This window comes from Auxenochlorella protothecoides, assembly GCF_000733215.1.
Source record: "Auxenochlorella protothecoides strain 0710 unplaced genomic scaffold scaffold111, whole genome shotgun sequence".
Taxonomy (NCBI): Eukaryota; Viridiplantae; Chlorophyta; class Trebouxiophyceae; order Chlorellales; family Chlorellaceae; genus Auxenochlorella; species Auxenochlorella protothecoides.
In genome coordinates, this window is record NW_011934289.1 from 46,968 (window position 1) to 70,890 (window position 23,923).

General features: G+C 63.8%; 13 protein-coding genes across 13 annotated transcripts in view; 7 read left to right on the top strand and 6 right to left on the bottom strand.

Annotated features, from left to right (window-relative positions):
• The window catches only part of F751_0708 (hypothetical protein), a gene marked incomplete at both ends in the record, with an annotated part of 7,734 nt that extends 7,305 nt beyond the window's left edge, over positions 1-429 (bottom strand). The window contains one exon of the mRNA XM_011401422.1: positions 214-429. Within this exon, the coding sequence (XP_011399724.1) occupies positions 214-429 (216 nt within the window). The remainder of the gene's footprint in view (positions 1-213) is intronic.
• A 607-nt stretch (positions 430-1,036) lies between these two features.
• Positions 1,037-1,529, top strand: F751_0709 (hypothetical protein; the record flags this gene model as incomplete). Its single annotated transcript, XM_011401423.1, has 3 exons — positions 1,037-1,141; positions 1,250-1,357; positions 1,479-1,529. The coding sequence occupies 3 exons, from the start codon at positions 1,037-1,039 to the stop codon at positions 1,527-1,529; spliced, it is 264 nt and encodes an 87-aa protein (XP_011399725.1).
• A 45-nt stretch (positions 1,530-1,574) lies between these two features.
• Positions 1,575-2,938, top strand: F751_0710 (Thioredoxin Y2, chloroplastic; the record flags this gene model as incomplete). Its single annotated transcript, XM_011401424.1, has 2 exons — positions 1,575-2,141; positions 2,429-2,938. The coding sequence occupies 2 exons, from the start codon at positions 1,575-1,577 to the stop codon at positions 2,936-2,938; spliced, it is 1,077 nt and encodes a 358-aa protein (XP_011399726.1).
• A 134-nt stretch (positions 2,939-3,072) lies between these two features.
• F751_0711 (50S ribosomal protein L36, chloroplastic) lies at positions 3,073-3,417 on the bottom strand (the record flags this gene model as incomplete). The annotated part of the gene is made up of 2 exons (XM_011401425.1): positions 3,073-3,207; positions 3,322-3,417. The coding sequence occupies 2 exons, from the start codon at positions 3,415-3,417 to the stop codon at positions 3,073-3,075; spliced, it is 231 nt and encodes a 76-aa protein (XP_011399727.1).
• Positions 3,418-3,758: 341 nt separating this feature from the next.
• On the top strand, positions 3,759-6,227 carry F751_0712 (Pyridine nucleotide-disulfide oxidoreductase domain-containing protein 1; the record flags this gene model as incomplete). The annotated part of the gene is made up of 7 exons (XM_011401426.1): positions 3,759-3,872; positions 3,990-4,038; positions 4,136-4,227; positions 4,370-4,578; positions 4,734-5,367; positions 5,553-5,778; positions 6,121-6,227. 7 exons carry the CDS (start codon positions 3,759-3,761, stop codon positions 6,225-6,227), a joined length of 1,431 nt encoding a protein of 476 aa, XP_011399728.1.
• A 373-nt stretch (positions 6,228-6,600) lies between these two features.
• F751_0713 (MAP kinase phosphatase with leucine-rich repeats protein 3) lies at positions 6,601-11,241 on the bottom strand (the record flags this gene model as incomplete). The annotated part of the gene is made up of 13 exons (XM_011401427.1): positions 6,601-6,729; positions 6,923-7,075; positions 7,178-7,396; positions 7,561-7,728; positions 7,828-7,946; positions 8,143-8,605; positions 8,807-8,947; positions 9,084-9,261; positions 9,566-9,673; positions 9,767-9,889; positions 10,057-10,567; positions 10,815-11,052; positions 11,146-11,241. 13 exons carry the CDS (start codon positions 11,239-11,241, stop codon positions 6,601-6,603), a joined length of 2,646 nt encoding a protein of 881 aa, XP_011399729.1.
• Positions 11,242-11,991: 750 nt separating this feature from the next.
• On the top strand, positions 11,992-15,493 carry F751_0714 (Dymeclin; the record flags this gene model as incomplete). Its single annotated transcript, XM_011401428.1, has 9 exons — positions 11,992-12,238; positions 12,418-12,538; positions 12,739-12,865; positions 12,999-13,116; positions 13,312-13,530; positions 13,747-14,084; positions 14,260-14,428; positions 14,582-15,118; positions 15,366-15,493. The coding sequence occupies 9 exons, from the start codon at positions 11,992-11,994 to the stop codon at positions 15,491-15,493; spliced, it is 2,004 nt and encodes a 667-aa protein (XP_011399730.1).
• A 628-nt stretch (positions 15,494-16,121) lies between these two features.
• Positions 16,122-18,441, bottom strand: F751_0715 (tRNA pseudouridine(38/39) synthase; the record flags this gene model as incomplete). The annotated part of the gene is made up of 5 exons (XM_011401429.1): positions 16,122-16,350; positions 16,613-16,977; positions 17,353-17,757; positions 17,925-18,046; positions 18,234-18,441. The coding sequence occupies 5 exons, from the start codon at positions 18,439-18,441 to the stop codon at positions 16,122-16,124; spliced, it is 1,329 nt and encodes a 442-aa protein (XP_011399731.1).
• Positions 18,442-18,589: 148 nt separating this feature from the next.
• F751_0716 (hypothetical protein) lies at positions 18,590-18,871 on the bottom strand (the record flags this gene model as incomplete). Its single annotated transcript, XM_011401430.1, has 1 exon — positions 18,590-18,871. One exon carries the CDS (start codon positions 18,869-18,871, stop codon positions 18,590-18,592), a length of 282 nt encoding a protein of 93 aa, XP_011399732.1.
• A 729-nt stretch (positions 18,872-19,600) lies between these two features.
• On the top strand, positions 19,601-21,396 carry F751_0717 (G-box-binding factor 1; the record flags this gene model as incomplete). Its single annotated transcript, XM_011401431.1, has 4 exons — positions 19,601-19,723; positions 20,019-20,726; positions 20,919-21,026; positions 21,196-21,396. The coding sequence occupies 4 exons, from the start codon at positions 19,601-19,603 to the stop codon at positions 21,394-21,396; spliced, it is 1,140 nt and encodes a 379-aa protein (XP_011399733.1).
• A 431-nt stretch (positions 21,397-21,827) lies between these two features.
• Positions 21,828-22,414, top strand: F751_0718 (putative small nuclear ribonucleoprotein F; the record flags this gene model as incomplete). Its single annotated transcript, XM_011401432.1, has 4 exons — positions 21,828-21,836; positions 21,929-22,016; positions 22,146-22,248; positions 22,360-22,414. 4 exons carry the CDS (start codon positions 21,828-21,830, stop codon positions 22,412-22,414), a joined length of 255 nt encoding a protein of 84 aa, XP_011399734.1.
• Positions 22,415-22,960: 546 nt separating this feature from the next.
• Positions 22,961-23,116, top strand: F751_0719 (hypothetical protein; the record flags this gene model as incomplete). The annotated part of the gene is made up of 1 exon (XM_011401433.1): positions 22,961-23,116. The coding sequence occupies one exon, from the start codon at positions 22,961-22,963 to the stop codon at positions 23,114-23,116; it is 156 nt and encodes a 51-aa protein (XP_011399735.1).
• Positions 23,117-23,301: 185 nt separating this feature from the next.
• F751_0720 (hypothetical protein) lies at positions 23,302-23,457 on the bottom strand (the record flags this gene model as incomplete). Its single annotated transcript, XM_011401434.1, has 1 exon — positions 23,302-23,457. One exon carries the CDS (start codon positions 23,455-23,457, stop codon positions 23,302-23,304), a length of 156 nt encoding a protein of 51 aa, XP_011399736.1.
• Between the last annotated feature and the right edge of the window lie 466 nt (positions 23,458-23,923).

Genomic DNA, 23,923 nt, shown 5'->3' on the forward strand with positions numbered 1-23,923 from the left:
CGGGGCCCGCGCCGCCGGTGCCGGCGTTGCGCCGGGCGTGGACGTCGGCCACGGTGCGGATCGCGGTCTCCAGCTTCCACTGCTCCAGGGTGGGGGCGGGGCCGTCCACCCCCTCCTCCAGGCCCAGGTAGGCCAGCAGGCGGGACTGGAGCTGGGCTTTGCGCCCGCGCCGCAGGCGCTGCAGGCGCTCCGCCGGGCGTGGACGTCGGCCACGGTGCGGATCGCGGTCTCCAGCTTCCACTGCTCCAGGGTGGGGGCGGGGCCGTCCACCCCCTCCTCCAGGCCCAGGTAGGCCAGCAGGCGGGACTGGAGCTGGGCTTTGCGCCCGCGCTTGTCCAGGCGCAGGCGCTCCGCCACCTCCTGCAGCTCAGGCACGCGGAAGCGGAGCAGCTGGGCGCGCACCGCCTCCATGCCACCGGGGCCGGCCATCGCGCGTCATGCGCTGGGGGCGGGCACCCAGGAGGACTGCGGGGGGAGGTGGGAATGTCGGGGGAGGTGGGGGCATGGGTGGACGGCAGGGGGTGCGGGGCAGAACCCGCCACCTCGGCCGGGAACCCAGCCTGGAGGAGGGGCCCATGAACTTGGGTTGGGACCCCTCTCCCTAACGGCACCTCCCCGGAGTCTCCCACATGTGTTCCAGGACAATGCCCACCATACAGCTATGCCTTGCGAACCGATAAGTCAGGAACAGGCGTGCAGCAGAGGGGACGAGGCTCCGAATCCTTTCGCTGTCCGCCTTGAGAGCGCGCCACACTTCACCCTCGTGGGGAGCTCGGTCACGAGGGAGCCCCTGGACCGAGATGGTGCTTATCAATGATATGACCTACAACATTACGCGCCCCTCACTGCACCTTCAGCGCCGTCCTGTACACTGCCAGTCGCAATCGACTGGGCCAGGGCCGGGTGACCGAGCTGCGCTGCATGCTGTGGACGGGTCGTGTCCGTGCCATCCAAATGCGCCCATGTAAACGCAGGGCATCGCACGTTCGGATCTTCCCAGATCAAGCATCAAACAGAGCATGGCCTTGACTCCGTCATGCTGCGCATTGCCCGCCTAAGCGTCACCGCTCTGGTCCTGCTGGTTGTCTGGGGCTTCACCCTCACCGTTGCACCCCCCTCCATCTGGACGCTGGTGGCCCTGGTGCGCGAGCTGCTGATGCACTGGTTTTGATCTCAATTATCTCTTTGTCATGACTTAGCACATAGGGGTGTCGGTGCGGTTCACACCCCCTTATGACCTTGCGCGCAGGCCCCTGTCTACCTGGTCTTCGCCCTGGGTTTGTACCTTGCCTCCTCCTTGGCCTACGGCGTAGCGACCTTCCGGACCGTGCCGGAGGAATCCGAGTACCTCAAGCAGGTGGGACAATCGCGCGATCTTGGGTCTGGAAGGTCATGTGAGCTGTCCCGGTTTTGATAATCCCGGACCCCCCCACCTCTTCATCCGGCTCGAGCCCCTCCCTCTGCCTCCCACGCTCCAGGACATCTCCCGCGCCCGCGCCGGCCTCGCCCGAGTTGGCATCACAGCCTGAGTGAAGTGCAGTCCTCCAGCCCTCGCTCCTCTCTCCTCCCCAAGAATGACGTCACGGGACTATGCCGACGGCACTGTGCTGGAGCTGCGTGCGGGGCGGCTGGAGCTGGACTCTGTGCTCGCCTCAGCAACGGCCCGCCGCCAGCCCGTGCTCGTCCAGTTCAGCGCCTCCTGGTGCGGCCCCTGCCGCATGATGACCCCGGTGGTCGCTGAGCTGGCGCGGGCCCACACGGGGCGCCTGGTGGCAGTCAAGGTCGACATCGAGGCCGGCCCGCCCAACAAGGCGCTGGCCGCCGCCCTGCGTATCCAGTCCCTCCCCACTTTCCAGCTGTACCGCGACGGCGCGGTGGCCGACGCGCTGCAGGGCGCCAACCGCGCCGGCCTGTCGGCCCTGGTCTCTCGGGCGCTCGCCGAGGCGGGGCCGGCGCCCGACGCCGACGACATGGCCGCCAGGCTGGCGCAGGCCCTGGGCAGGGTCAAGGCCGCGACCTCGCGCGAGGACTTCCACGAGGCCGCGCGCGTGCTCCTGCGCTTCGTGGGGAACGTGCTGGACCATCGGGACGACGCCAAGTACCGCCGCGTGAAACTGGCCAACCCCGTCTTTGCGTCCAAGGTGGGCCTGGGACGCATTGTTCTTTGTTTTCACAGGGGGAATGGGGAGGTAAGGGAGTTTTCCAACGGCTATTAAGGATGGAGGGCATGCCCAAGCAGACGTTTGGGAGTGTTTGCCAAGGAACGTGGAGATGGCAGGTTCGGCATGACCGCCCCTAATGTGTCCTAATTGTTGTGCTGGTGCACAGCAGGCGCACGACGCCCCCAACCCCCCATTGTGGTCATCCATATGCCTCCACATCATGTTTCTTGCATCAACACCTCCCCCCTCCCTCCTCTGTGCTGCAGCTGGGCTCGCGGCCCGGGGGAGTGGATGCCATGAAGGCCATCGGTTTCGTGGAGAGGATGGAGGCTGCAGAGGGCGTGCTGATCATGGACACCATCCCTGACCAGCTGGAGAGGGTGAAGCAGCTGCTGGAGGCAGCCATGTCAAGTGCCGCCGGCGGTGGGCAGGCCGCCCGCGCTGCCAGCGGGCCCGCCGGCGCCGCCGCCGGCGGGACAAGCACCAGCGCAGCTGGCCCTGCTGGAGAGGAAGGGGCCACCGGAAGCATGAGCCCGACGGCCGCCCCGCCTCCTGTGGCGGTCAGCGCGGAGACTGCTACAGGCACAAACACAGCCCGGACTGCGTTTGCCGTGGCACCCACAGGCGCGGCCCCTCAAGCGCCCCTCCAGAGCCCGGGGGAGCAGGCACGGACTGCACGCCTGATGGCGAAGCTCCTGGCCGCAGCGCTGACGAGCGGCGGGGTCGGTGCAAGCACTGAAGCAAGCGCCGATGCCGCCCCGACAACCGATTCCTGAGCGCTTGGATGGCTGCTTCACCCCTGCCATGCCCAAGCCCTCCCCTGGCTGGCAGATTCCACCACTCTATAATCCGAAGTGCAGTATACAAGTGAGAGAATACTCTGGATGTCACATGGGGAGGCAGGCACATGCTACAAGATACCCTGCCAGAGCTTCACGCCGACAGAGGCTCCGCTGTCTACGAACGACCGGCTGGGCGTGGGGAGTGACTGCTGCTTCTCGGCGATAGCCATGGCGTCCGTGTGGATGCCCTGTCTTTGCTTGTGCTGCGAGGTGTGGGGAGGGTGGAATGGGCATGAGGTCGCCCTGGCCAGGTGCGGCTTGCACCCCAACCTTCGGCGAATCTCCCGCACGGAGGGGCACAACTCAATCCCAAACACCTTTTTATTTTCCTTGCAGACGATGAACACCTTTCCGCGACGCTTCACCACTCGGCATGCCTCGCACAGCTTCTTCACTGCCGCACGCACCCTCATGGCGTCCGGGACCACGGGTGTCGCGATCAGAAGAGGGCAGGGCTCTTATTCAGGGTTTGAATCACAGAAGGGATGATGTTTGCATAGAGATAGCCTCGTACTTGCCGTCGATCTGCTGACTACTCTTCCATTGTACTCTCGCGCGCTCCCTCACTGCAACCAGTCGGTCACCCACTAGATCAGAACGTTGTAAATGCAAGGCGCGCCATGCAGCAATACTCTATGTTGAGATTGCATGATTATATTTGATGCAAAAAGTGTGGGTTGCCCGACTGCTCTATAGCGATGCTTCCCGTCCAACGACAGACTGCGATACCGGCACCTGGCCTGGATAATTCTCAATGAAGTACCTGGTGCTGGGCGGTGGTGTGGCCGGCGTGTGTTGTGCGGAAGAGCTCTGCAGGCTCTGTCCAACCGATGAAGTCACCATTGTGTCAGCCTATCGAACCCTGAAGGTGGGCAGCCTGGAAACAGGCTCCATGCAATGTGCGAGAGGGTGCGAATGGTCTTTCCCATGCTGCTCCCATCAATGGCATTGCTACGGCTCACCCTGCTCCCCCTCTTAATGGCAGGGAGCCAGCGTCATTGCCAGGATCACGCCCTTCATTGAGCAGATTGCGGGTGCGATTTTGTGGCAATGTGACTGAGCATGGACCATGCTGCGGCCAGTGCATGCTCACAAGCAGTGTCATGACTTTTCCAACACCTTCCCAAGCAGTGGAGGAGCGCAGGCTGGATGATGAAAGGCATGGCAATCTGCACTTTGTGCAGGGCTCCGCCGTCCACCTAGACTCTGCCAGGAAGGCAAGTGTGACGCATGGCTGTCAAGAGCCGGGTTCAATCGATAGAATGTGGGTGGCATTGGGGCCGCAAGTGATCAACCACTCTGCATGCTGCTGCATACTGCGACTCTGCAGTTCCTGCATCTCCTCTTCTCGCTGCACCTTCACAGTCCGTGCGGCTGGCCTCTGGCGAGTCGCTGGCCTTTGATCGGCTCTGCATCGCCACGGGGGCCGGACCGATCCACCTGCCCGGCTCGGATTCGAATGGCGCGGTGCTGACCCTTCGGGACACCCACAGCATTGCCGCCCTGGCGCAACGCCTGCGCTCCGCGCGGCATGTGGCCGTGATCGGAAACGGCGGCATAGCCCTGGAGCTCATGTGAGGATGTGGAGGGACGGGGGGTGGGCGGTGGACAGGAACTGAATGGTGCCGCCTGGGGTCAACCATGTATTGTCGGATGCAGTGGCGGGGAGCTGATCAGCATCTTTCAGTCCGCGAATCGACCATACCCCTCTTGCGCCCTCCTGCTCCAGCTACTCGTTGCGCGGCCTGAACGTGAGCTGGGTGGTGCGGCACGCCCACATCGGCGACGCTTTCTTCGACGCCGATGCCGCGCGCTTCCTGTTGGACACCCTGCAGGGCTGCCAGGGCAGCGTGTCAGCGCCGGCCATGGACGGCGCGGAGGGGAGCTGCGTGGAAGGTGGTGCAGTGGGGGGCAGCGATGCGACTGCGGGCAGCGGTGTAGCCCAGGCCAGGCAGCGCGAGGGGCCGCCTGGCGCACTGCTGGGCCACGCCGTGGGCCCCACCTGGATCAAACACCTGGCCCACGGCCAGCGGGGCGGGGCCTTGACGCTGCACCTCGGCTGCGAGGTGGAGCGAGTGTCGCGGGGCACGGCCCCTGGAGACCCGGGGGGCCCCTGGCCCGTGGCACTGGAGCTGAGCGACGGGCGGTGGGTGTGCGCTGACGTGGCGGTGGCGGCGCTGGGGGTCACACCCAGCACGGAGTGGCTCGGGCCCGAGCTGGAGCGGGGGCGGGACGGGGGCATCAAGGTGGACACCCGGATGCAGACGAGCCTGGCGGGGGTATTTGCTGCGGGCGACGCGTGCTCTGCGCCCGACTTTGACACCCCAGACTCCCAGTGGTTCCAGATGAGGCTCTGGACCCAGGTGAGGACCATTGGTGGGGGTCCCGAGGGCTGAGTGGACATGTGTTATCCAAGATCAGGGTCCAGAGAGATCAGTGTTTGCAGCCCTGGTTTTGGTTCACGGAACAGTGCATGGGATGGGGCATCCACACTCACCCAAGCGCCCCAGTTCCACATCTCCCAACATCCCAAATCACCCTGAACCAGGCACGGTCGCAGGGCATCCATGCCGCGCATGCCATGGCTGGAGTGGAGGAGGACACGGCTTCCAGCATGGCCTTTGAGCTGTTCACCCACGTGACGTCTTTTGCCGGCCTGAAGGTGGTCCTGCTGGGAAGGTACAATGGCCAGGGGCTCGAGAACGAGCCGGAAGCAGACCTGATCTCCTTCTCAAGGACTACACCCCCAGACCCCTCCCAGGCACGGAGAGGGGGTGCGGGAAGATTCTGGGCGATAACGGGTCGAGAGCATTGCGCCCATGGTCTACACCCTCTGCGTTAAACCCTGCATGGCATGATCAGTGTATGTACCCTGCACGCCTCCCATCCACAGGGAAGCCCAGGTTCCTTTGTGAGGCTCCTGCTGCTCAGAGGCAAGGTGGTTGGGGCAGTACTCATAGGAGATACAGGCAAGTCGCGGGGCCCCTTGGGTGTGTTGGCTGTGCATGTTGCCAGTCACACTGCAACTCTGCTGGTAGTCCTGAGGTGTGCCTGTGGTAATCCTCGGTCAGAGCATGTGATGAACAGCACCCAGTTATCCTTCCAACCGACAACAGATCTTGAGGAGGCCGTGGAGCACTTGATACTGGATAGGCTGGATGTGGGGGCGTATGGGCCCAGCCTCCTGGACCCCAATTTTGAGCTCGACCATGTCTTTGACTGAGGGTGCGGATGCTCAATGTCTGCAGGCTCAATTTTGTTGGCAGGGGTCGCAAGAAGAGGTTTGAAATCCAGATACTGAATAAGAAATGCAAGGGTAGGTCTTCAACCTCTGCTAGAGGCCACTCACAACCAATCACGGCCAAAACAGGTCACAGACTGGTAAGGCTGGACCTCGTGAGCAGCGACTCGGGATCGGTGGCAGAGGTCTCTGATCCACCGCTTCGAGCTCTGGGAGGTAGAGTGTGGGGGCGGTAGCCCCGTCAGAGAGGTCCTTATTCCAATCGCACACAAGCACACCTCTCGCCAGCAACCAAACATCTGTTGCATGTACTGCACTGGACAAGCCTGGCCACCTGCCTCCGGTCCCCCCCAGCTCACAGCAAGTGTTGGCAGGTGGAAAGTGGGTGCGCCCTCCTCAGGTGCACCGTCACCGATGCCTGCGACAGACCCACCTTCTGCCCGCACTCGGGACAGGTCTTGAGCCCCGGCTTGGGCTTACGCCCCTGCACCGTGGCGAGGCAAGAGGGCGTCGACATTTGACAGCCGTACCAACAAGAGATCGCCTACAGAAACCACCAGGAGGTACTGACAGGGCGCCTTGCTGTGTCACTGCATGGAGAATCTAGCGTACTCCCCAGTCCAATCAACTCCTCCACCGCTTCGTGTCCCGGAACAGTATGCCAGCCCCCTGCCCACCTTCACGGTCTGCTTGCCAAAGAGCTGCTCCTCCAGCCGCAGCAGGGCCGCCATGTAGCCCGCATTGGGCGCCGCCTCGGGCCTGAGGCGCGTGAGGAAGCGCATGCCCTGCCGCAGGCTCCAGCCCTGGCTCTGCATCATCCAGGCCAAGATCTGGGGGTGGATGCAAGGGGGGACCGATTGGGGTGGGGCATGGGAGGGGGTACTTGCGTGTGAAGTCATGCAATCTTCATGATGGTCAGCTCCCCAACTCACCCACCGCGCGATCCCCACAGCCCTGTGCACGCTCACCAGGCTGCAGCTCCGGCTCCGGCCGGCGTGGCAGTGCACCAGCACTCGCCCGCCCCCCGCCCGCGCGCCGTCGATGAAGGCGGTGGCCGCCTCGATGTGGGGGGTGATGTCCTCCTCCTCCACGTCTCGCAGGGCGCAGCGGATCCAGGCCGCGCCCAGCCCCTCGTCGGGGCCCAGAAGATCCTTCGTGGAGCATCGGTTTGGAGGGGGTGCTGATGGTTCACGAGGGGGGGGCGAGGGGCCGGGGGGATCGCAGACATGGCGGCGGGGGGTCCTGGGTCGCCGTCGGCAACACCCCCCTTCCCTTGGAAGGACCCACCCCATTCCACAGGGCCCCTCCTCCTCACCTCGGTGGCGTTCAGGATGTGGGTGATGCCCAGGTGGCGCAACGTGTGCATGCTGCTGGCGCCCACCGCGTCCGACAGGTACAGCCCGGGCAGGAGGCACAGGGGCCGGGCGGAGGCCAGGGACACCTGGAGCACCCGCAGGCGCTGCAGCATGTGCTCCAGCCGCACCTGGGCGGGGGTGGGGAGGCAGGGGGGGTTGGGGGTGGAATTTGGAAGAAGAATGCAGGTGCGACAGAAGTTCCTGCACGCTCACGACCGGCAACCCACCTTGAGCTCGTACACGTCCACAACCGGCCGCACGCCGTCGAGGAAGCCGGTGGTGAGGCGGGACCCGGACGCGTCGCGCTTCTGCTGCCACTCCTCCACCGCGCCCCGCAGCTCGCTGCCTGCGACACAGGTGGCGGGGGAGTGAGGGGATCAGGTGAGGATCCCAAACCTTTGCTGGGCCCTCGAGCCCACGCATGCGTTCTTCCAGCTGAGGCTGCCACTGCCAGGGCAATCTGACCTTCTCACGCCATTCAAATCAACTTGCTGCCATGGGAATATCCCCCCCCTCCCAACCCTCAGCCACATCCCAATCACCTCTAGCCCGGAACACGTCGCGCCAGGCGGCGACCTTGCGCGACACCGAGTGGTTGTGCTGCGCCTCCTGGTTGATGTGCCTGATCTTCTGCGTGGTCAGGCCCACGTCCGCCGATGGGGAGTCCGACACCAGCGCGGAGGCGCGGCGGCTGCCGGACGGCGTGGCGGCAGCCGTGGCCCCCGCTCCGGCGCCCGGGCTTGCCAGGAGCGAGGGCGAGCAGCCGGAGGGCCCCGACGCCGCGGAGGGCGCCGTCACTCCCGGCCCAGGGCCCCCGCCGCCGCCGTACCGCCCCTCCACCCCGCTGCCACCGCTGATGAGGGCGCGGGGCGGCGTGGCGGCCGCCAGCTCGAAGCTGGACTCCATGTCTGCCAGGAACTCGTCCATCCAGTCCCGCACCACCTCGTACATCATCTCGAACAGCCCCTTGACGGCTGCCAGGGACTCCAGCGCAGTCCTCAAACCCTGTAAGGCGGCGGAGGGGGATTTGGGTTGGTGACAGGAGGAGCGGGGGAGTGCTCGGCAGGAGACTTTGCGAGGGGGACATGGGATGTGGTATATCAGCTCGGGGGGAGGGGACCAGGAGGAAACCACAACCATGCCATCTTGGCACATCTGTGCCGGCAACACTTGTCCTCTCAGACCCTTTTCCATCCGAGACAGCACCTGCTGGAAGGCCGCGATGGCCGCCGGGTCCAGAGCCTCGCCCTCCCTCCACCCGGTGATGCTCAGGGCGTTGCCCAGGACAGCCCCCGCCAGCTCAGCGTCGTTCAGCGCCAGCTCAGCAAGGCGCTCGCACGCCTCGTCCTGCACGTGGCCGAGGTGAGATGCTGTTGCTCGACGGAGGCACCCCGGCGCAGCGCGTGGCCGCAGTCGGTGGACCCAGAACCGCACTCAGGACCATCTGCTTTGCCCCCCAAGCCCCAATCACCCTGCTGCTCACCTCAGTGCACACCAGCCTGCCGGGCGGCCTCCTCTGGACCACGGCGTCAATGGCCACCATCCTCCCCGCCCAGCGCCCCGTCCGTGCAAACAGGACGTTGCCCAGGTTGCCCCGCCACCCCAGCGCCTCGATGGGCAGCCGGTCGGCGTTGCCCAGCATCATGTCGAGGCACAGCATCCTGCGTGGGAGGAGGTTGGTGAGGTGATTCGAGGCGCGAAGAGGTCGCAGCGGTGCTCGATGCCGATGGGTGCAGCGATGCATGCTTTCTTCGGGATACGGCGATTCCAGCAGGCTATCACTCTGTGTGCTTGGAGAAGCCCAGCGCCCTGCGACCAAAGCAGACACACCCTCCTGGCCTACAACCTGGCACTCCATCCTCCACAGCGTCTCTGTCTCACTGTACCTCCGTCCTCAGACCAGACACACTCCTCCCGCCCACTCGGCCAGCCAATGCACCAACGCACTCAGACCGGCTGACTGACCTTCCAAGGTCGTGTGAGACGCGGGCCAGGGTCTTGGGGCCCAGGAACCCAGTCTCGCAGGCCGTCGCGATGCTGACGGCTGGGATAAACTCCATCACCAGCACACAGCTGGAATGGAAGAGAGTTGAGAAAGGAATGGGGCAGTGATCTTCTAGAGCGTCAGTTGAAAGGGTTGGCTGCCACCAGGGGCACATCTCTCACCTGCACCTCTGCAGCTCGGCATGCAGCTCCGGGTATGTGCCGGAGATGGACTGGGCGGCGGCCAGCATCGCTGCCCACTCCGGGGCCGGACACTCGTCCTCCGCATACGTGAACTGCAGAGGGCTGGGCACTGGGTTTAGGGGATTATGAAAGTGGTGCAAGAGCCGCTTCGTCAGGTGGGATGCTGAAAATGTGGCCTCCCACAAGAGATCTCGAAATGTACTTTCACATGGTCCTAGCGATGCGCCCGCCTTGCCTGTCGAAGGATGCGCCCGTCGGGGCAGGCCAACCCGACGTGCCGGGCCACTTCCCCAGCAAACAGCTCAGACTGGCACTGGAGGCGGGAGGCGGGGATCTTCAGCACCAGGCAGCCATGAGGTGCTGACCGCTTGGCGACGGCGAGGGGGGCATTGGCGCCAGGGATGACCTCTATCACGCTGGGCGACACCTCGCGTGGCCCTGCGTCGGTGCACGGGGGCGAAAGCCTCCCATTGGCGGCTGCCTCAGCCAGCGCTGACTCGGCGGCCGCCCGCAGCGCCTCCTCCGATGACTCCGGCCCCGGAGAGGGGGGTGGGGATTGCCTGGGGCTACAGCTCCCAATGTGCGCATCTCTTGCGTTGAAGAGACAGAAGAAGACCAGGCCGCCGGAGTTGATCTCCAGGGCGCTCGCGCCCCGGGGCGTGGCGGGTTTGTCCCCGGCGCTGTCCTGCGCCGCAGTCTGTGCGGGCAGGGCCCCGGAGCTGTGCAGCTGCTCGCTGGTACAGCAGGCCCGCAGCGCTTTCCAAGGCACCATGCCTAGCCCTGAGTGGAGAAGTGTGCCGGAGATCAGATACCAACGGGGTAGAGTATCTTGGTGGGTATAGAAACGACAAAGGGCACTTCATCAGGAATATACAACTTGGCTGAATGTGGTCCATCCCAAGCACACAACGCTTCCAAGGGGTCGATTGTAAAAATATCATGCAGTCTGATGTGCCTCATCAAACCCAAATGTAACTGGAGCGGCTCACCGAAACCCTCATGAGGCTGGCGGCCAACCACGTCTCACCTGTGGGTATGGGCACTGCCTGCTGGAGGAGCTGGCCCAGGTCCTCCGGGTCGGCCTCGTCCCGTCTCAGGGTGGTCTTGGCGGGAAAGGAAGGGGTCACCCTCCGGGAGACGGGGTAGTCGCCCTTGAGCCCGAGCTTCGGGGCGGCTTCATGCAGCAGGGCTGCCAGCTCGGCGGCGTCATCCGGGTGCTCCCCCAGCCACCGCCATGCGGTGGAGCGGGGTGACAGGGGAGAGGTCTGCAAGGGGAAGGGTATGGATCAAAATTTTGGGGATTGGTAGCCCTGCGCGTAGGTTTGGTGGACGTGAGGCTTCGCTCGCAAAGCACTTACGTGACTGGCTCGCTCGGGGCTGTCCAGGCCTTGCATGACATCAAGCTGGATCCTCGCGGCTTCCGCTAAGGTCTCATCGATGCCCCTTGACGGCATTATAGAAAGGTGTCGATTGTCACATTCTCATTCTAGGTGGGAACTGCGATCTTGCGTGCTAAGGGACCTCCGCGGAAGTGATCTCAGGGTACTCGGGGGTGGTGCAAAGGGCCAAATGTGCTCCGAGAGTGATATCATAAATGGATAAACTCAAAAATACTGCAGGTCAAAGCATCAATTGGCTCCGCGAGCCACTGCAGCATTAAGATCTCCAGGGCGCCCACGAGGCAACTCTGGCGCGCACCAGGTCACCGCCACTGTTTGAAGCGTGTGCACACACTCTACGATCAAAATTGAGTGATCAGTCAGCAGGGCTCCCCTTCAATCATGCAAATTACTTGAGTGATCACTATGTGTCCTGGAGGCGGCACCGCCCGAGCTGGCGTGCCCCGCACCGCCGTGTCGGAGCCCTGAGCAGCCGTCGCCGTGATGGGCAATGCGGCCTCGGCGACTACTGCCGCGGCCTTGGATGCACTGGCTTCCGTGACAGGCCCTGCCTCTCTGCAGCTGGACGATGAGACATGGCAGCCCCTGCTCGCCGTGTCGACTCCTCTGTCACGGTGGTCAGAGGAAGAGCTCCAGGCCACCATCAGGCCCTACTGCGGTGATCTGGGTAGGTCGTCGGGCCAGCTGGTTACTGCATGCTCTCAGGAATACGTTATAAGGGCTGCATACATTCTGCCTCATGCTGGATACTGTGTATGGCATTTGTTGCACCCCAGCGGAGTATTCTCAGTCTCCAGTGCACACATGGTTGATGCCACGTCCTTCTCCTCCCCGCTCCCTCCCCAATCCACGACAGTGTACCATAACTGTCAGACGTACAACCTGCAGCGACTCATCGTCCTGCTGTGCCGTAAGCTGGAGGGGGCGAGCAAGCGAGGCGCTGATGTGGCGGTTGCCAACCTGCTGTGCCTGCTGCGCATCCTCCTCCAGGACCTCATGGAGCACCTCACGCCGGCGCAACTCCAGGCATTCCTGTCGTGGCCAGCCCCAGGTGCGAACTGAATGAGGGCTGCTGGTGGAGGTGTGATGTGGCTGTGACTGGAAGTATTGCTCCCGGGTCCAGTTGGCCTAGACCGTGCTTGAATTCGTGCACCCATGAAAATGCAGGCCTCCTTTTGTTCTCTTGCTTGGACAACAGCAGAGCCGTGCCTCACATCACCCCCTGCACAGGCTCCCCTCACAAGGTGGCTGTGGAGCGAGATGCCCAGGAGGAGGAGCAAACGCCCGTGGAGCAGCAGCTGGTGGGGGCTTGCCTCCGTGCGCTGGTGGCCCGCAATGATCCGGCCGCGAGGTCAGTTTGGTACACTGGTTTTAGGGAATGAGCGGAGCTCGCTGCTTTGTCTTCAAGCGGGTGGGACAGCTGTCTGCATGTCCTGCCATATGAGAGTGTGCTGAGCTGCAGTCGTTTACCTCCCCCGGCAACCCATTCTGCCAACTCTACCTTGCCTCGTCTCGTTCATCCTTTCCGCTGAATTCCCAAACGTCGCACAGCGCTGGCGAGTACCTGACACAGTTGCACCTGCTGCAGCTGCTCTTGGTCATGCTTTCCACCCAGCTGTACTGCCAGGACCTGGATGAGCAGGGACTGGAACTCCCGCTCCTGGCCGCTGTGCTTGAAGTGAGTTCCTGACGGTTGCCCTCTGGTTTGCAGATGAGTTTGTGTATGAACTTTGCGACCTCGTGACATGCACGAGCTCGCTTCCTGGCCTCAGCGCCTCAGCCCCTCCTTCCTGTCCCTCCTCTCCCGCCAGCAAAGCGAGGTGGACCCGGTGTCTGTGGTAGAAACACTGCTGAGGCTGGTGATTGTGGGACCCCAAGCCCCTCTGGGCCTCCGGCTCTTCCTGCCGACAGACACACGGGCGATCCTGCGTGCTGTGCGAGCTGCTGCAAGTGGGTCGCTCGGGCCGGGATTGGCAAGCACTTTCAACCTGTCTGGCCTGGCTTGAGCAATTGATGCCCTGCTACCATACCATATCCCAGGCACGAGCCCCAGGCATGCTCTTGGATGCACAGCCACACGTGTACCTCTCATCACACCCGCTTACCAAGCCCTCCTTCCCGCAGGCAGCCTCGTGTGGCTCCCCATGTCGGCCTTCTCCTTCCTCCTGCGGCGGCAGCCGGCGGCGCCGGGTCAGAGCCCCTTGGGCCTGCATGCCTGCCTTCTGCTCCTCACGCTGTGCTTCCACGCGCTGCCCGGCGAGGGTGCCGAGGGCGCACTGACTGTACGCACACCGGGGCCCTACCGCCTCGCGCTTCATGGTCTGCGAGATGCCGACGATGCAGGTGTGTGGGCGCAGGAGGACGGGGCCCCCCCGGTGGCCAGCGTGCCGAGCTTCCTCGTTGCCGCATGTGATGCCTGTGTCTGCACATGCTGCGCCTGGCGGAGGCATGTGCCGACTTCCAGATGCAGTGACCCCTTCGTGCATCATCGCACGCATGCGCCCGCCCATCCCTGTTTGTCCTTCCTTCCAACCCCCACTCTCCGTCTTCGTGCGGCAGAGGCCACGGCAGCCGCCGCCGAGGACGGGCGGGGCGCGCTGGGGCGCGGCCCACGCGCCTCCTTCCCCGCCCTCTTCGCGTGCCTGACCCGGGAGCCCGTGGCCCCCCCGGAGACCGCGCTGCTGCTGTACCTCGTGCTGCACGACGGCGGCGACTTCCGCGGCTACTGCCTGGCCCGCACCGACCCCGAGGCCCTGCTGCTGCCCCTGCTGGGCGCGCTGCAGCGCGAGGACGCGGGGCGGGGGGACCGCGGCGCCGTGTACGTCCTGCTCACGCTGCTGCTCGCGTTTTCTTCGGATGCGGGATGGGCCGCCGCCCTGCACCGCGTCTGGCTGGAGGTGAGGGGGTGGCAAGGGGGTGGGCTGGGTGGCTGGGGAGCGGGCGGGGCCGGCGATTGGGCCCGCAAGGAGTTGCCGTGCTTCGCGGGTCGTGCTGTGGGAGAGGGGCAGCGCTGACGTGCCTGCTCGCCGAATCTAACCCCCCTCTCCTCCTCCCCACTCCCCATCGCAACAGGCCACCCCACCCTGGCTCAAGGGCCGGGCTCGGGCCAAGCAGCCGCTGGGCAGCCTGGCGCTGTCGGTGCTGCTGCGCTCCGCGCACGCCAGCGTGGCGCGGCACGGCGACGCCTTCCTCCAGACCAACACCCTGGCCGTGCTCGCCAACCTGGCGCCACACGTGACAGGTGCGCGGGGGGCTTGTTGTGAGGTTCAGATGAGGGGCCGGGCACGACCAGCGCGGGTCCCGGGTGTGTGCCCGGGCTGGAGGCAGATGGGGCCGGCATTCAGGCAGTTTCTCAAGGAGCAGCGCTCATGATACCCATCCTGATTCACACCAGGCCTGACCTCCGAGGCGGCGCAGCGCCTGGTCTCCCTGCTGGCCCTGCTGGCGCGGCGCTGGCGCCGGCTGGCGGCTGACGCTGCCGGGCTTACGACGATGGCGGCGGCCGTCGGCAATCCAGCCACGGCAGCCGACGGCACCCCGGAGGCAACGAGCCTGGCCGTCTCTGAGTCAACCTCCGCGGCCGCCGCCGAGTCTGCGCAGCTGGCGCACGACTTCCTCAGGATGGCCCTGGAAAGCGCGAGCGCGGTGCTGGAGCGCGCGCTGCCGGCCAACCCGGCGCTGGTCTACGCGCTGCTGCACCGCGGCGAGCTGTTTGAGGGGCTGCCGCGGGACGACCCCGGCCTGCGCGTCCCCCTGGCCAACATCCTGGCCGTCATCGATCACTTCACGCGCGCCCTGGCGCGCAGCCTGGGCGAGGGCGCGGCGGCGCTGGATGCAGGGACGGTGATGGCGGCCATCCGCCACGACAGCCGGGCGTGGCGGGGGGACCGCCTGCAGCGTGGGGCCGACCTGCATTTTGCATACGAGGAAGGTGCGGAAAGGGAGGGGGGGGGGGGGGGACCATAAGGGGGTGCTGAAGTGAGACAGGTGGGGTGGGAGAGGATGTGGTGCGCCAGCCTGGTGCACCAGGGCACGGCTCCGTGGCGATGCTCCATGGGCCAAGCGGAAGTCTGATAGGGGCAGCGAGAACCCGTTAGTTTGCCCAATGACCCGGCGTGCATGCCATGACCCATTGAAGTGCTGCTATCACCCAGCCACTCCAACCCCGATGCCGGCAGGCCTGCAAGCGCACTCCTTCTTCGTGCCATGCGTGTGGGCGAGGGTGGTGGCAGCCTCCTCCCTGTCCTGGGACCTGGACGCCATCAGCCTCTTCACCCCCGAGGGTGCGGTGGGCTGCAGTATCTAGGATCAGGATGGCCCAATGGTGTGCGGGTTTCTACATTCTGCAGCCGTTCCCCTGTGCAACAAGAATCTTCTGTGCTTGCTGCATCCTGGGGGCATCTGTGTGCAGCGCCAAGGGTGTACATGACATCATCCAGAACAATTAACTGCATGGCTCTTCTCCCTTCTCAAGCTCCTGGACCCAGACGTCACCCTGCCTGCCCGCCCACGTTTGACTTAGGTGCGGCCGTTGAGGATGGACACGAGGCTCACTGGACGTCAGAGGAAGCCGAGGGGCAGGTGCCCACCGTCGTGGTCGCGCCATAGCCACCCAGCGGCACTCCATGACCCAAGCATGTGGCGGAGGTGGCGCCTGGAAGTCTGGCGGGCACCCTGCGCCCTCGTGTGACGCGCTGTCCCATTGTAGAGGAGGCCTCAAGGGCGCGTAGGCCTGCGAGACCCCTGCGGCCAGAGATCAAAGTGCAATGTAATGTTGCGCTGCAGGCGCCACAGGACGGCCCTGCCGAGGGCGCCTGGCGTGCCATCTCCCCTTTCGCTGTCACAACTCTTAGTAACCGCCCCCTGCCTGCTGACGAGGCGTGGGTACTCCACACATGTACACACAAGAGGGGAGTGCAGCAGGGCAGCGCCAGTCACTCCTCCGTGTCGTTCTCGTCAGGAAAGTCCCCTGCCAACTTCCCCCCGGCTTCCCGGATCTTGGTGCACCGCTCCTCATACGACGGCTCCCGGACGCGCTGCAGCAGCGGCACACGCTCGCCGTGCCTGCGCGCCCTCCTTTCCCGCCCGGCGCTGGGCAGGGCGCACTCGTCCTCGCCCAGCTTGGTCAGGATCTCGGACAGCAGACTGGCCCGCACCAGATGACTGCATGGGGTGTGTGCCGGTAGGGGTTAAAAATGGCAAGCGTAATGTTCAACTGACAACGATAGAAGTGAGCCGAGGGAGGAAGGAGGGGAGATCCACCGTTTGATGTCACAATGTAGACCGGGAAAGCACGTCCAGAGTGAGTGCAAACCCCCCTTGCGGCACCATCCAATGCACAGACTTGCAGCTGGAAGCCATCCACGGGCTCCTCCTTCGTCACCGCCATCTCCCACACCACCCTGTTCCCACACCACCCGCACACCTGTCCAGCGCGCGGCCCAGGACCTTGCAGACCTGGTCCCGGTTAGCCTCGGTGCGTAGGAAGCGCAGCTCCCCCGGCGCGTAGCGGCACCCCGACAGCAGTAGCGGCTCCTCGCTGGCCAGTCCGTATAGCGGCTTGGCCGGGTGCGCCCTCACGTCCAGCAGGGCCGCCACGACGCCGGGGTCCTCCTTTCCGCGCCCCACCATGAGCAGCACCGCGGCCATGCACCGCACCTGGTGCCACAGGAAGGCGGTGCCGCGCAGGGAAAGCAGGAACAGGCGCCGGCCGCCGGATGCGGGGCCGGCGGCCTCGATCCGGAAGTCCAGGATCCGGCGCTGGAAGTGCTTCACCTGCGCCACGTCCATCTGGTGTTTTGGGGGGATGGGGGGAAGGGGGGGTGCGGGGTCACAAGTAGGATGGTATGTAGGGCATGGCGTCGGTACGGGCTCTGAGGAGCGCCCAGAGGGGTGGCTCCTGCTGCGGTGGGCGTCCTGGGGTGAGGGAGGGCCTGCCAGTACGTGGGGCACCCATCTCCCTTGTGGACAGATCCCCGACGCATCCACACGCTCACCCGAGCGCTGTTCTCCCCACCTTGACCCGGCATTGACTTCATGTGCACTTTCAACCATAGCCAGGTAACCATTTCATCAACCACACACACCTCTGGGTGCCGTGACTCTCCCTCACACCAATGCAGGCATCAAACCCGGACCTCCCTCCACCAAACACGCCCGCTGAACCTTGCAAAAGTTGCGAAAGTCGTGGAGGCCCAGGAAGGCGGCCCCTGCGGCCTGCATGGCGGCCAGGTCCAGCGCCTCCCCCGGCTGCGCCACCACAAAGTACTTGTACTCGCGATGTGTGGCGCTGAAGCGTGCGGAAAAGTCTGGAGAGGTCGGCGGGCACCAGCCCGTGACCCGCACGTCCTCTGGCAGCGCGCGGTTGAGCAGGCCCGGGTAGTCCAGCTCCTGGCCGGGGTCGGGGAGGGGCTCGCCCACCCGCGCCGAGCTGCGCAGCTCCAGGGCCACCACCTGGCCGAGGGCGGAGACGCCACGGTCCGTGCGGCCCGCCCTCGAGTACCGCAGCGACTGCCAGGGGGCGGAGAAGGGGATGAGGCGGGTCCGCTCCAGGGCCGAGAAGAGCCGTGCCTGGCAGGTGGTGGGAAGAGAGTGGGGGGTGTTTCAGGGTGAGAATGTACTGGAAAGGGAAATTGGGTCCAGGGGAGGGACTGCGGGGGCTGCCCAGGCCATAGAAAACAACTTTTGGCAGCGAAGAGCCCTGTGCCGAGACGCCGCCCCCCCCCTCCCACGCCGACCTCTATAGTGTTCGAGGAGCTCTCCTGGCGAGCAAAGCCATCGTAGGCGTGGCCCAGGTATAGAATCTCCAGCGCAACGTACCGGGTCTGGTAGCTGGCAAAGTCCAGGTCGGGTTTTGTGCCTTTGGGGATGTGGGGAATTTGGTGCACTCATGTGAAGCACACATTCAAATAAAAATAGTAAGGTGTGTGCTTTGAGCAGGACATGTTGATCTCACATCGCATCATTCTTGTGCCACCCTTTTGGCAACCTTCGTGCATGCCTCATCTGAAGGAGTCTGCCCAATGCCACCAGCAGCGCACGCGCACCTCGTCGCTTGCGGGTCGGAGCCACGTCATTCTTTGATACTTCAGGCTGTGGCAACTCGTTGGTGACGACAGGGGGCGCCTCCAGGCGTGCAGCAATCTCCCTGAGGCGGGCTGCCAGCTGTCCTCGGTGCTCTGGCTGGAAAGCGACTCCCGGGTACAGGGCATTGTACACCGCCCAGTCCTCGCGCTCCATTCCCGTCTTGCTCATGGCTCTCACCCCTGCCCAGCCGCGAGCCCTTCTGGTCAGGCGAACGTACGAGGCAAAATTCCTCAATCCCAGCATAGGTGGACCATACCGATGAGGGCAATGGCAGCACCGCGCCAGGACGAACCTGGTGGAATCTATAATGGGTATTTCATGTATGCTGCATTGCTGAATGCCCCGATTTGGGGGGTTCCTGCTGCGATGCCAGTGGACATCGCGCCCGATGCTGTATGTTGAGATTTTGATGGCGCCGGCGCCTGCTCAAACCAGACCGATGTGTCTGTGACCTTTGTGGAATTGCAGGCAAGCGCGGCCTCCCACATGGCCCCCAGTGCTGAGGAATCCCATTTGTTGATTTATTGCGCTCTTGCATTGGTTTCTTGCTGGAGGTGTCGAGGCTCCAGATCATCGAGATGGAAAAAGGAACATCCATAGCTGTTCTGCATGCGCCAACCGTTAGAATCTGAAGGTTTCAGTTGATCTGCAATACCAAATCCTTTCTGTAAGTCATGTGGAACACGGTTGTCTTGCAAGATAACGAAACTTGGAGGAAAACCATCCATTTATAGCAGACCTGCACCATCGAAAGAGCTGTCCAGCGTTTCTGAAGAATCCCACACCAGACTATCTTCTGCATGGCTATGGATGGAAGATGACATTTTCATTGCTGACAGTAAGCTGAAAAAGTATTACTACTTCCTGCCCTTGCCACATCGACCCCGGGTGGCTACCAGCGTGGCAGAAACCCGGCTGACAACTAAGGACGTGGCACTGTCCAGCGAGGCGACCATTAGGCTTTAAATTTCTCCCCACCAGCTCCCGCCTGTTCCAGAATAATGTCAGATGCTGAACCCGCTAGCTCGACACCGGCAGGAGCCCCCACGGAACCTGCCTCCGTCCCCGTGCCCGGCCCTGCCACCGAGGCCGAGAATCAGCTGGCCCAACAATGGTCGCAGATGCTGCAGTACCAGATGCAGGGCAAGGCCGGCGCCATGCCATTCACAGGGGGTGTACCCTTCCCGAACGTGCCCTTCATGCAGGTGCAGAAGGGGCTTGCAAGGACCGGGGATGCTCGCCAAGGGGGAAGCCAAGCCTCTGGTCATGCATTCCCATGCACAGCCCCCCTTAGCCCCAGTGCCCCTCCACCTCCATGCAGCCCTTCATGTACCCGAACGCAATGATGTACAACCCTGCGCTGAGCGGCATGAACCCCTACACAGCGGCCTTCATGGCGAGCATGGCCGAGGGCGCAGACCCGGCCAAGGCCACCCTGACCAGCACAACGGTGGGTTGCTGGCCGGGGCTGAGTCAAGGGGCGGTGTGAAGTCTCAGGGGATTGCGGAACGTACAGACAGATGGGATGATGTGGCTGTGATGGGGAAGGCGCAGTCTTGCGCAACTCCAGACCACAGACTGCTTTGCTGGCACGGTGTCGGCAGCATTGATGCATCCTCTGTCTCAATGCAGGGGTGTTAATCCCAGCTTTCCATCTGTCAAACCCTCTGCTGGCCCTCTCTCGCCCAAAGTGGCACTGCTGCAACCCCCTTACCCCGCCCCCCGCGATGCCGTCCTGTCCCCAGGCTGAGGCAAAGGACGATGCCGCTGCGGCAGCGGCGGCCCCTGCAGGGCCCGGCGAGGGCGGCTCTGCCGAGGAGGGCTCCAGGAAGCGCGAGGCCGACGCCTCCGAGGCCGCCGACGCGCCGTCCAAGCGGGCCGCGCTCGCGCCAGGGCAGGCCGGGGACAGCGCCGCTGCGCTCCCCCCCGGGGTCAAGACCGGGTCCCAGGCCGCCCTGTCCCTCCTGGCGTCGGCGGCGGCCACAGGTAAACCGGGGTCAAAGGTCCCCGGCTTGGCTGCCCTCCCCGGCCTGGCCGGCCTGAACATGCCGCCCATGCCCCCGGGGGCCATGGGCCTCGTCCCTGGCGCGGCCGCCGGCGCCGCGGTCGCCGCCACGAGTCCCGGCGCACAGCACCTGGCGGAGGTGTGGAACGCGCTGAACGGGCAATTCTCGCAATCCCCCACGCTGCCGGAGCTGAAGCGCGCGGGGTCGGCGGAGGCGCTGGAGGCGGAGCTGGCCGCGGCCGCCGGCGACGAGCGCGAGCTCAAGCGCCTGCGCCGCAAGCAGAGCAACCGCGACTCGGCGCGGCGCAGCCGTCTGCGCAAGCAGGCCGAGTGCGAGGAGCTGGGCAAGCGGGTGAAGGACCTGATCGCGGAGAACGGGGAGCTGCGCGCCGAGCGTATCGCGCTCCGCGCCCAGATCGAGGTCCTGGACGCCAAGCTGGCCATGTCGGTGAGTTTTGGTTGCATGGGGGGAGGGAGGGGGGGAGGCAGGGGCTCGTGCAGAAGGGCACGGCACCGCCTGGGAAGGGGTGTTGTGGGGACAGCGGCGGGCCCTGACGCAATGCATGACGGTGTGCGTGGCCGCCTGACCCATCTCTTGTTCCATGTCCCCGATATGGGATCCCCCTCATGATCCCTGCAGAGCGCCTTCAACCTGGCGCTGGGCGCGGGGGAGCTGGAGAAGATTCAGGCCGATGCCCGGGCGAAGCAGGCAGCCGAGGCGACCAACGTGGCGGCCGCTATTGCGCACGTGCGCTGGGGCTTCACGCATATCATAAGGAGGGGGGGGCGGTCGTCAGTGACAGGGTACACTGCTTGTTCCCACAGCGTCGTCATGCATAGTGTGCTTCCCTGGCGCAGTGGCACCCTGTGCGCAATCTGACCTGGCAAACTCCTCTCTGCGCCCCTTACCCGAACAGGTGAACGCGCTGACGGCAAACAGCAACGCGGCCGACCAGGAGGACGAGGAGGGCGAGGATCGGGGGCGGGGCGGCCCTCCCTCCGTGCCTACCCCAGCCAGCGGGCCCCAGCTCCCACCGGCGGCGGCGGCGTCAGGCGCGCAGGCCCAAGGGCACGCTGCAGCGGCTGGGGCGCTGGGCCCCCAGAGCACCTCGGCCTAGAATCCAGATTGCATCAAAGTTTCGTTTTTCCTTTCACGACCTTGGCCCTTCTTGCCCAATTGCCTCCCAGTGGGCGCCCCGGACTCATGGTGGCCGGGTGACGCGACAGAACACACGTGCACACACCGACCTGACTGTACGAACGGATGCCAAAAAATCCAGGAGAGGTGATTGACCAGGGCGTTCAGAGTCTTGGGAAGACGGTGGCCAATGGAAAGTCGGAATAACTGAGGTGCAGAGGGGTGCCACATCGGCAGTCCATCTCAACTCTGGGGCAGGAGTGGCAGGTGGTACAGGAACCATCCTACTCGCTCTCATAAGGAAGACAGTACATTCCCTCCAGAGCCTCGTGTAGCACGTCGGCGTCGGTCCTGCCGCTGCGGGAGCACCGCGATTGAAGCCGGGGGTGCAGGCTCCCACGATCGCCAAGCATGGCCGCGGTACGCTTCTTGTTTCCCCGTGTCTGCTTACTAAAGTTCTGCTTGGGCACGGTGTGCTGTCAACGTGCCCACTTCCCCTTCCCTCCCCACAGAACGTGCCTGTCAATCCCAAACCTTTCCTGAATGACCTGTCCGGGAGGTCCGTCATCGTGAAGCTAAAATGGGGCATGGAGTACAAAGGTGGGTAGGAACTCATGCTTGAGAATGAAAGCGACCGTGCCGCTGGCGAGGATAGTGGGATCCGTGGTGATGAGCCGGTGTGGGCAACCCTGCTCATAAGGAGTGCATCCTGGCCGCCCTCCCTTGCAGGTTTCCTCGTGTCTACTGACGCGTACATGAACCTGCAGCTTGCAAACACCGAGGAATACATCGATGGGCAGTTCACAGGGAACTTGGGAGAGGTCCTCATCAGGTGAGAGGTGTTTGAAGACCGGTGGGAAGAGGGAGGGTGACGGTAATGTTGTCTGGCGCTTCAACACAGCGTCCTTTACCCTCCCACAACCCCTCGCCCGTCAAACTCCAGGTGCAACAATGTGCTGTACCTCAGAGGCGCGCCAGACGAAATGGAAACGTCCTGATGGACTCGTCCTCGGTCTTGTGCCCTGTCTGTACCCAACCTGCCTTTCCCCTTGACCTCTGCTTTCTTTGCTCATGCTTGCAACATTCATGCTCTTAACAACAGAATTCGGGAGAGAGGTGATAGGCCATCAGGATGGTATGGGATTCATAGGGTAGAATCGCTTCGCCTGAGGGCAGGAGAGATTGGTTGAAAAACGTCGGCCAGATGGGCCCAGACAAGAATGAAAGGCGCGCTAATCCCAAAAGGATGAGCATTGTGGAGGGTCTGAAGGCAAGAGACCTCCTCCAAAGAATAAAAACGGAGAGTGTGCGCAGCTGGGAAGGGTGCACAGATCATCTCAAGCATGTGGCGCTGTGCTGTCTTGTCCAAGTCGTGCAGGGAGCAGGCCATCCACTGGCATCCGAGATGCAAGCATGAGGGAACAAGGCAAGTGTGTTTGTAGTCTGCAAAATTGCAGGCAGAAGTCTGCCCCCGTGAAACAATTGTGACCGCCTCACTGGCTAGGCGCCAGATCGTGCAACATGGAGATATTGAAGCTGGAGAGATGGTCGCCCACGCCTCATGCTTCTGTACTCTCCACGAGCTCGTTCAGCACCTGGAGTGGAGGGAGGGCACAAGGGATGCGACTGATCCAGTGATTCCTACTGAATGTACTAAATTGGTCACATCACAAGCCTGTTGCGCAAAAGATAGTAAATAGTAAACTCCTGCTCAAGATGGGGATCTCCAAGTCTAGAGTTACCAAACATCCCCAGTGCCTCCACACTGCTCACCAGCGCGACAACGGTGGCAGTGGCAGTGATGCACACTGCCGTCCCAGGGTCCTGGCCCTTGGCGACGCAGAAACAGGTCACCACAAGTGCGCCACTGACCGCGGCCAGGAAGTCATAGCGCTGCAGCAGCTGGTCGCATGACCTCTGGAAGGTGTGAATGAATCCTGCGTCCGTTCCGGAGTCTCGTCGGCCGGCTCTCGGGACCACGCAACTCCGCCGAGAAACGGGGGCCCGGGTGTAGCCGCTGAAAGTAGGTCTCCGAAAGCATGTCGGCATCTGTGCACGAACAGGCGCCGACGACGGCATAAGGCCGAGCATGGTGCTGGTGCTTGCCTGCGACAAGGGTCGACGGGAATCTCGAGGTGGAGCAACACGTGACAGCAGGGCACATGAAGAGGGGAGGGTGCACCGCATGGGCCCTGGAGCCAACAAGGAGCCATAATTGACGTGCCATGGCCGCCACCCATGGCTCTATCGCTTGCGCACCGCGTCCGCGATTCCTGGTCTGCCGTACCTTGGGAGAGGCCCCGTTCCTGCGTTGCACTCTCGTTCCTCGGGACTCAAAGCTCCACTCGAGTGAAATATTTACGAGATCGAAGGTTACAATTCGGTGTGCAGTAAATTTTCCTCGCCCTCCTCCACACGGGATTCTCCATATCTTGCAGGCTCCATGCAGTTTGACCCCGGGGGTGGGGGCGCCCTGCTCATCAAGGCAGCTCACCGCAGGAGGGACG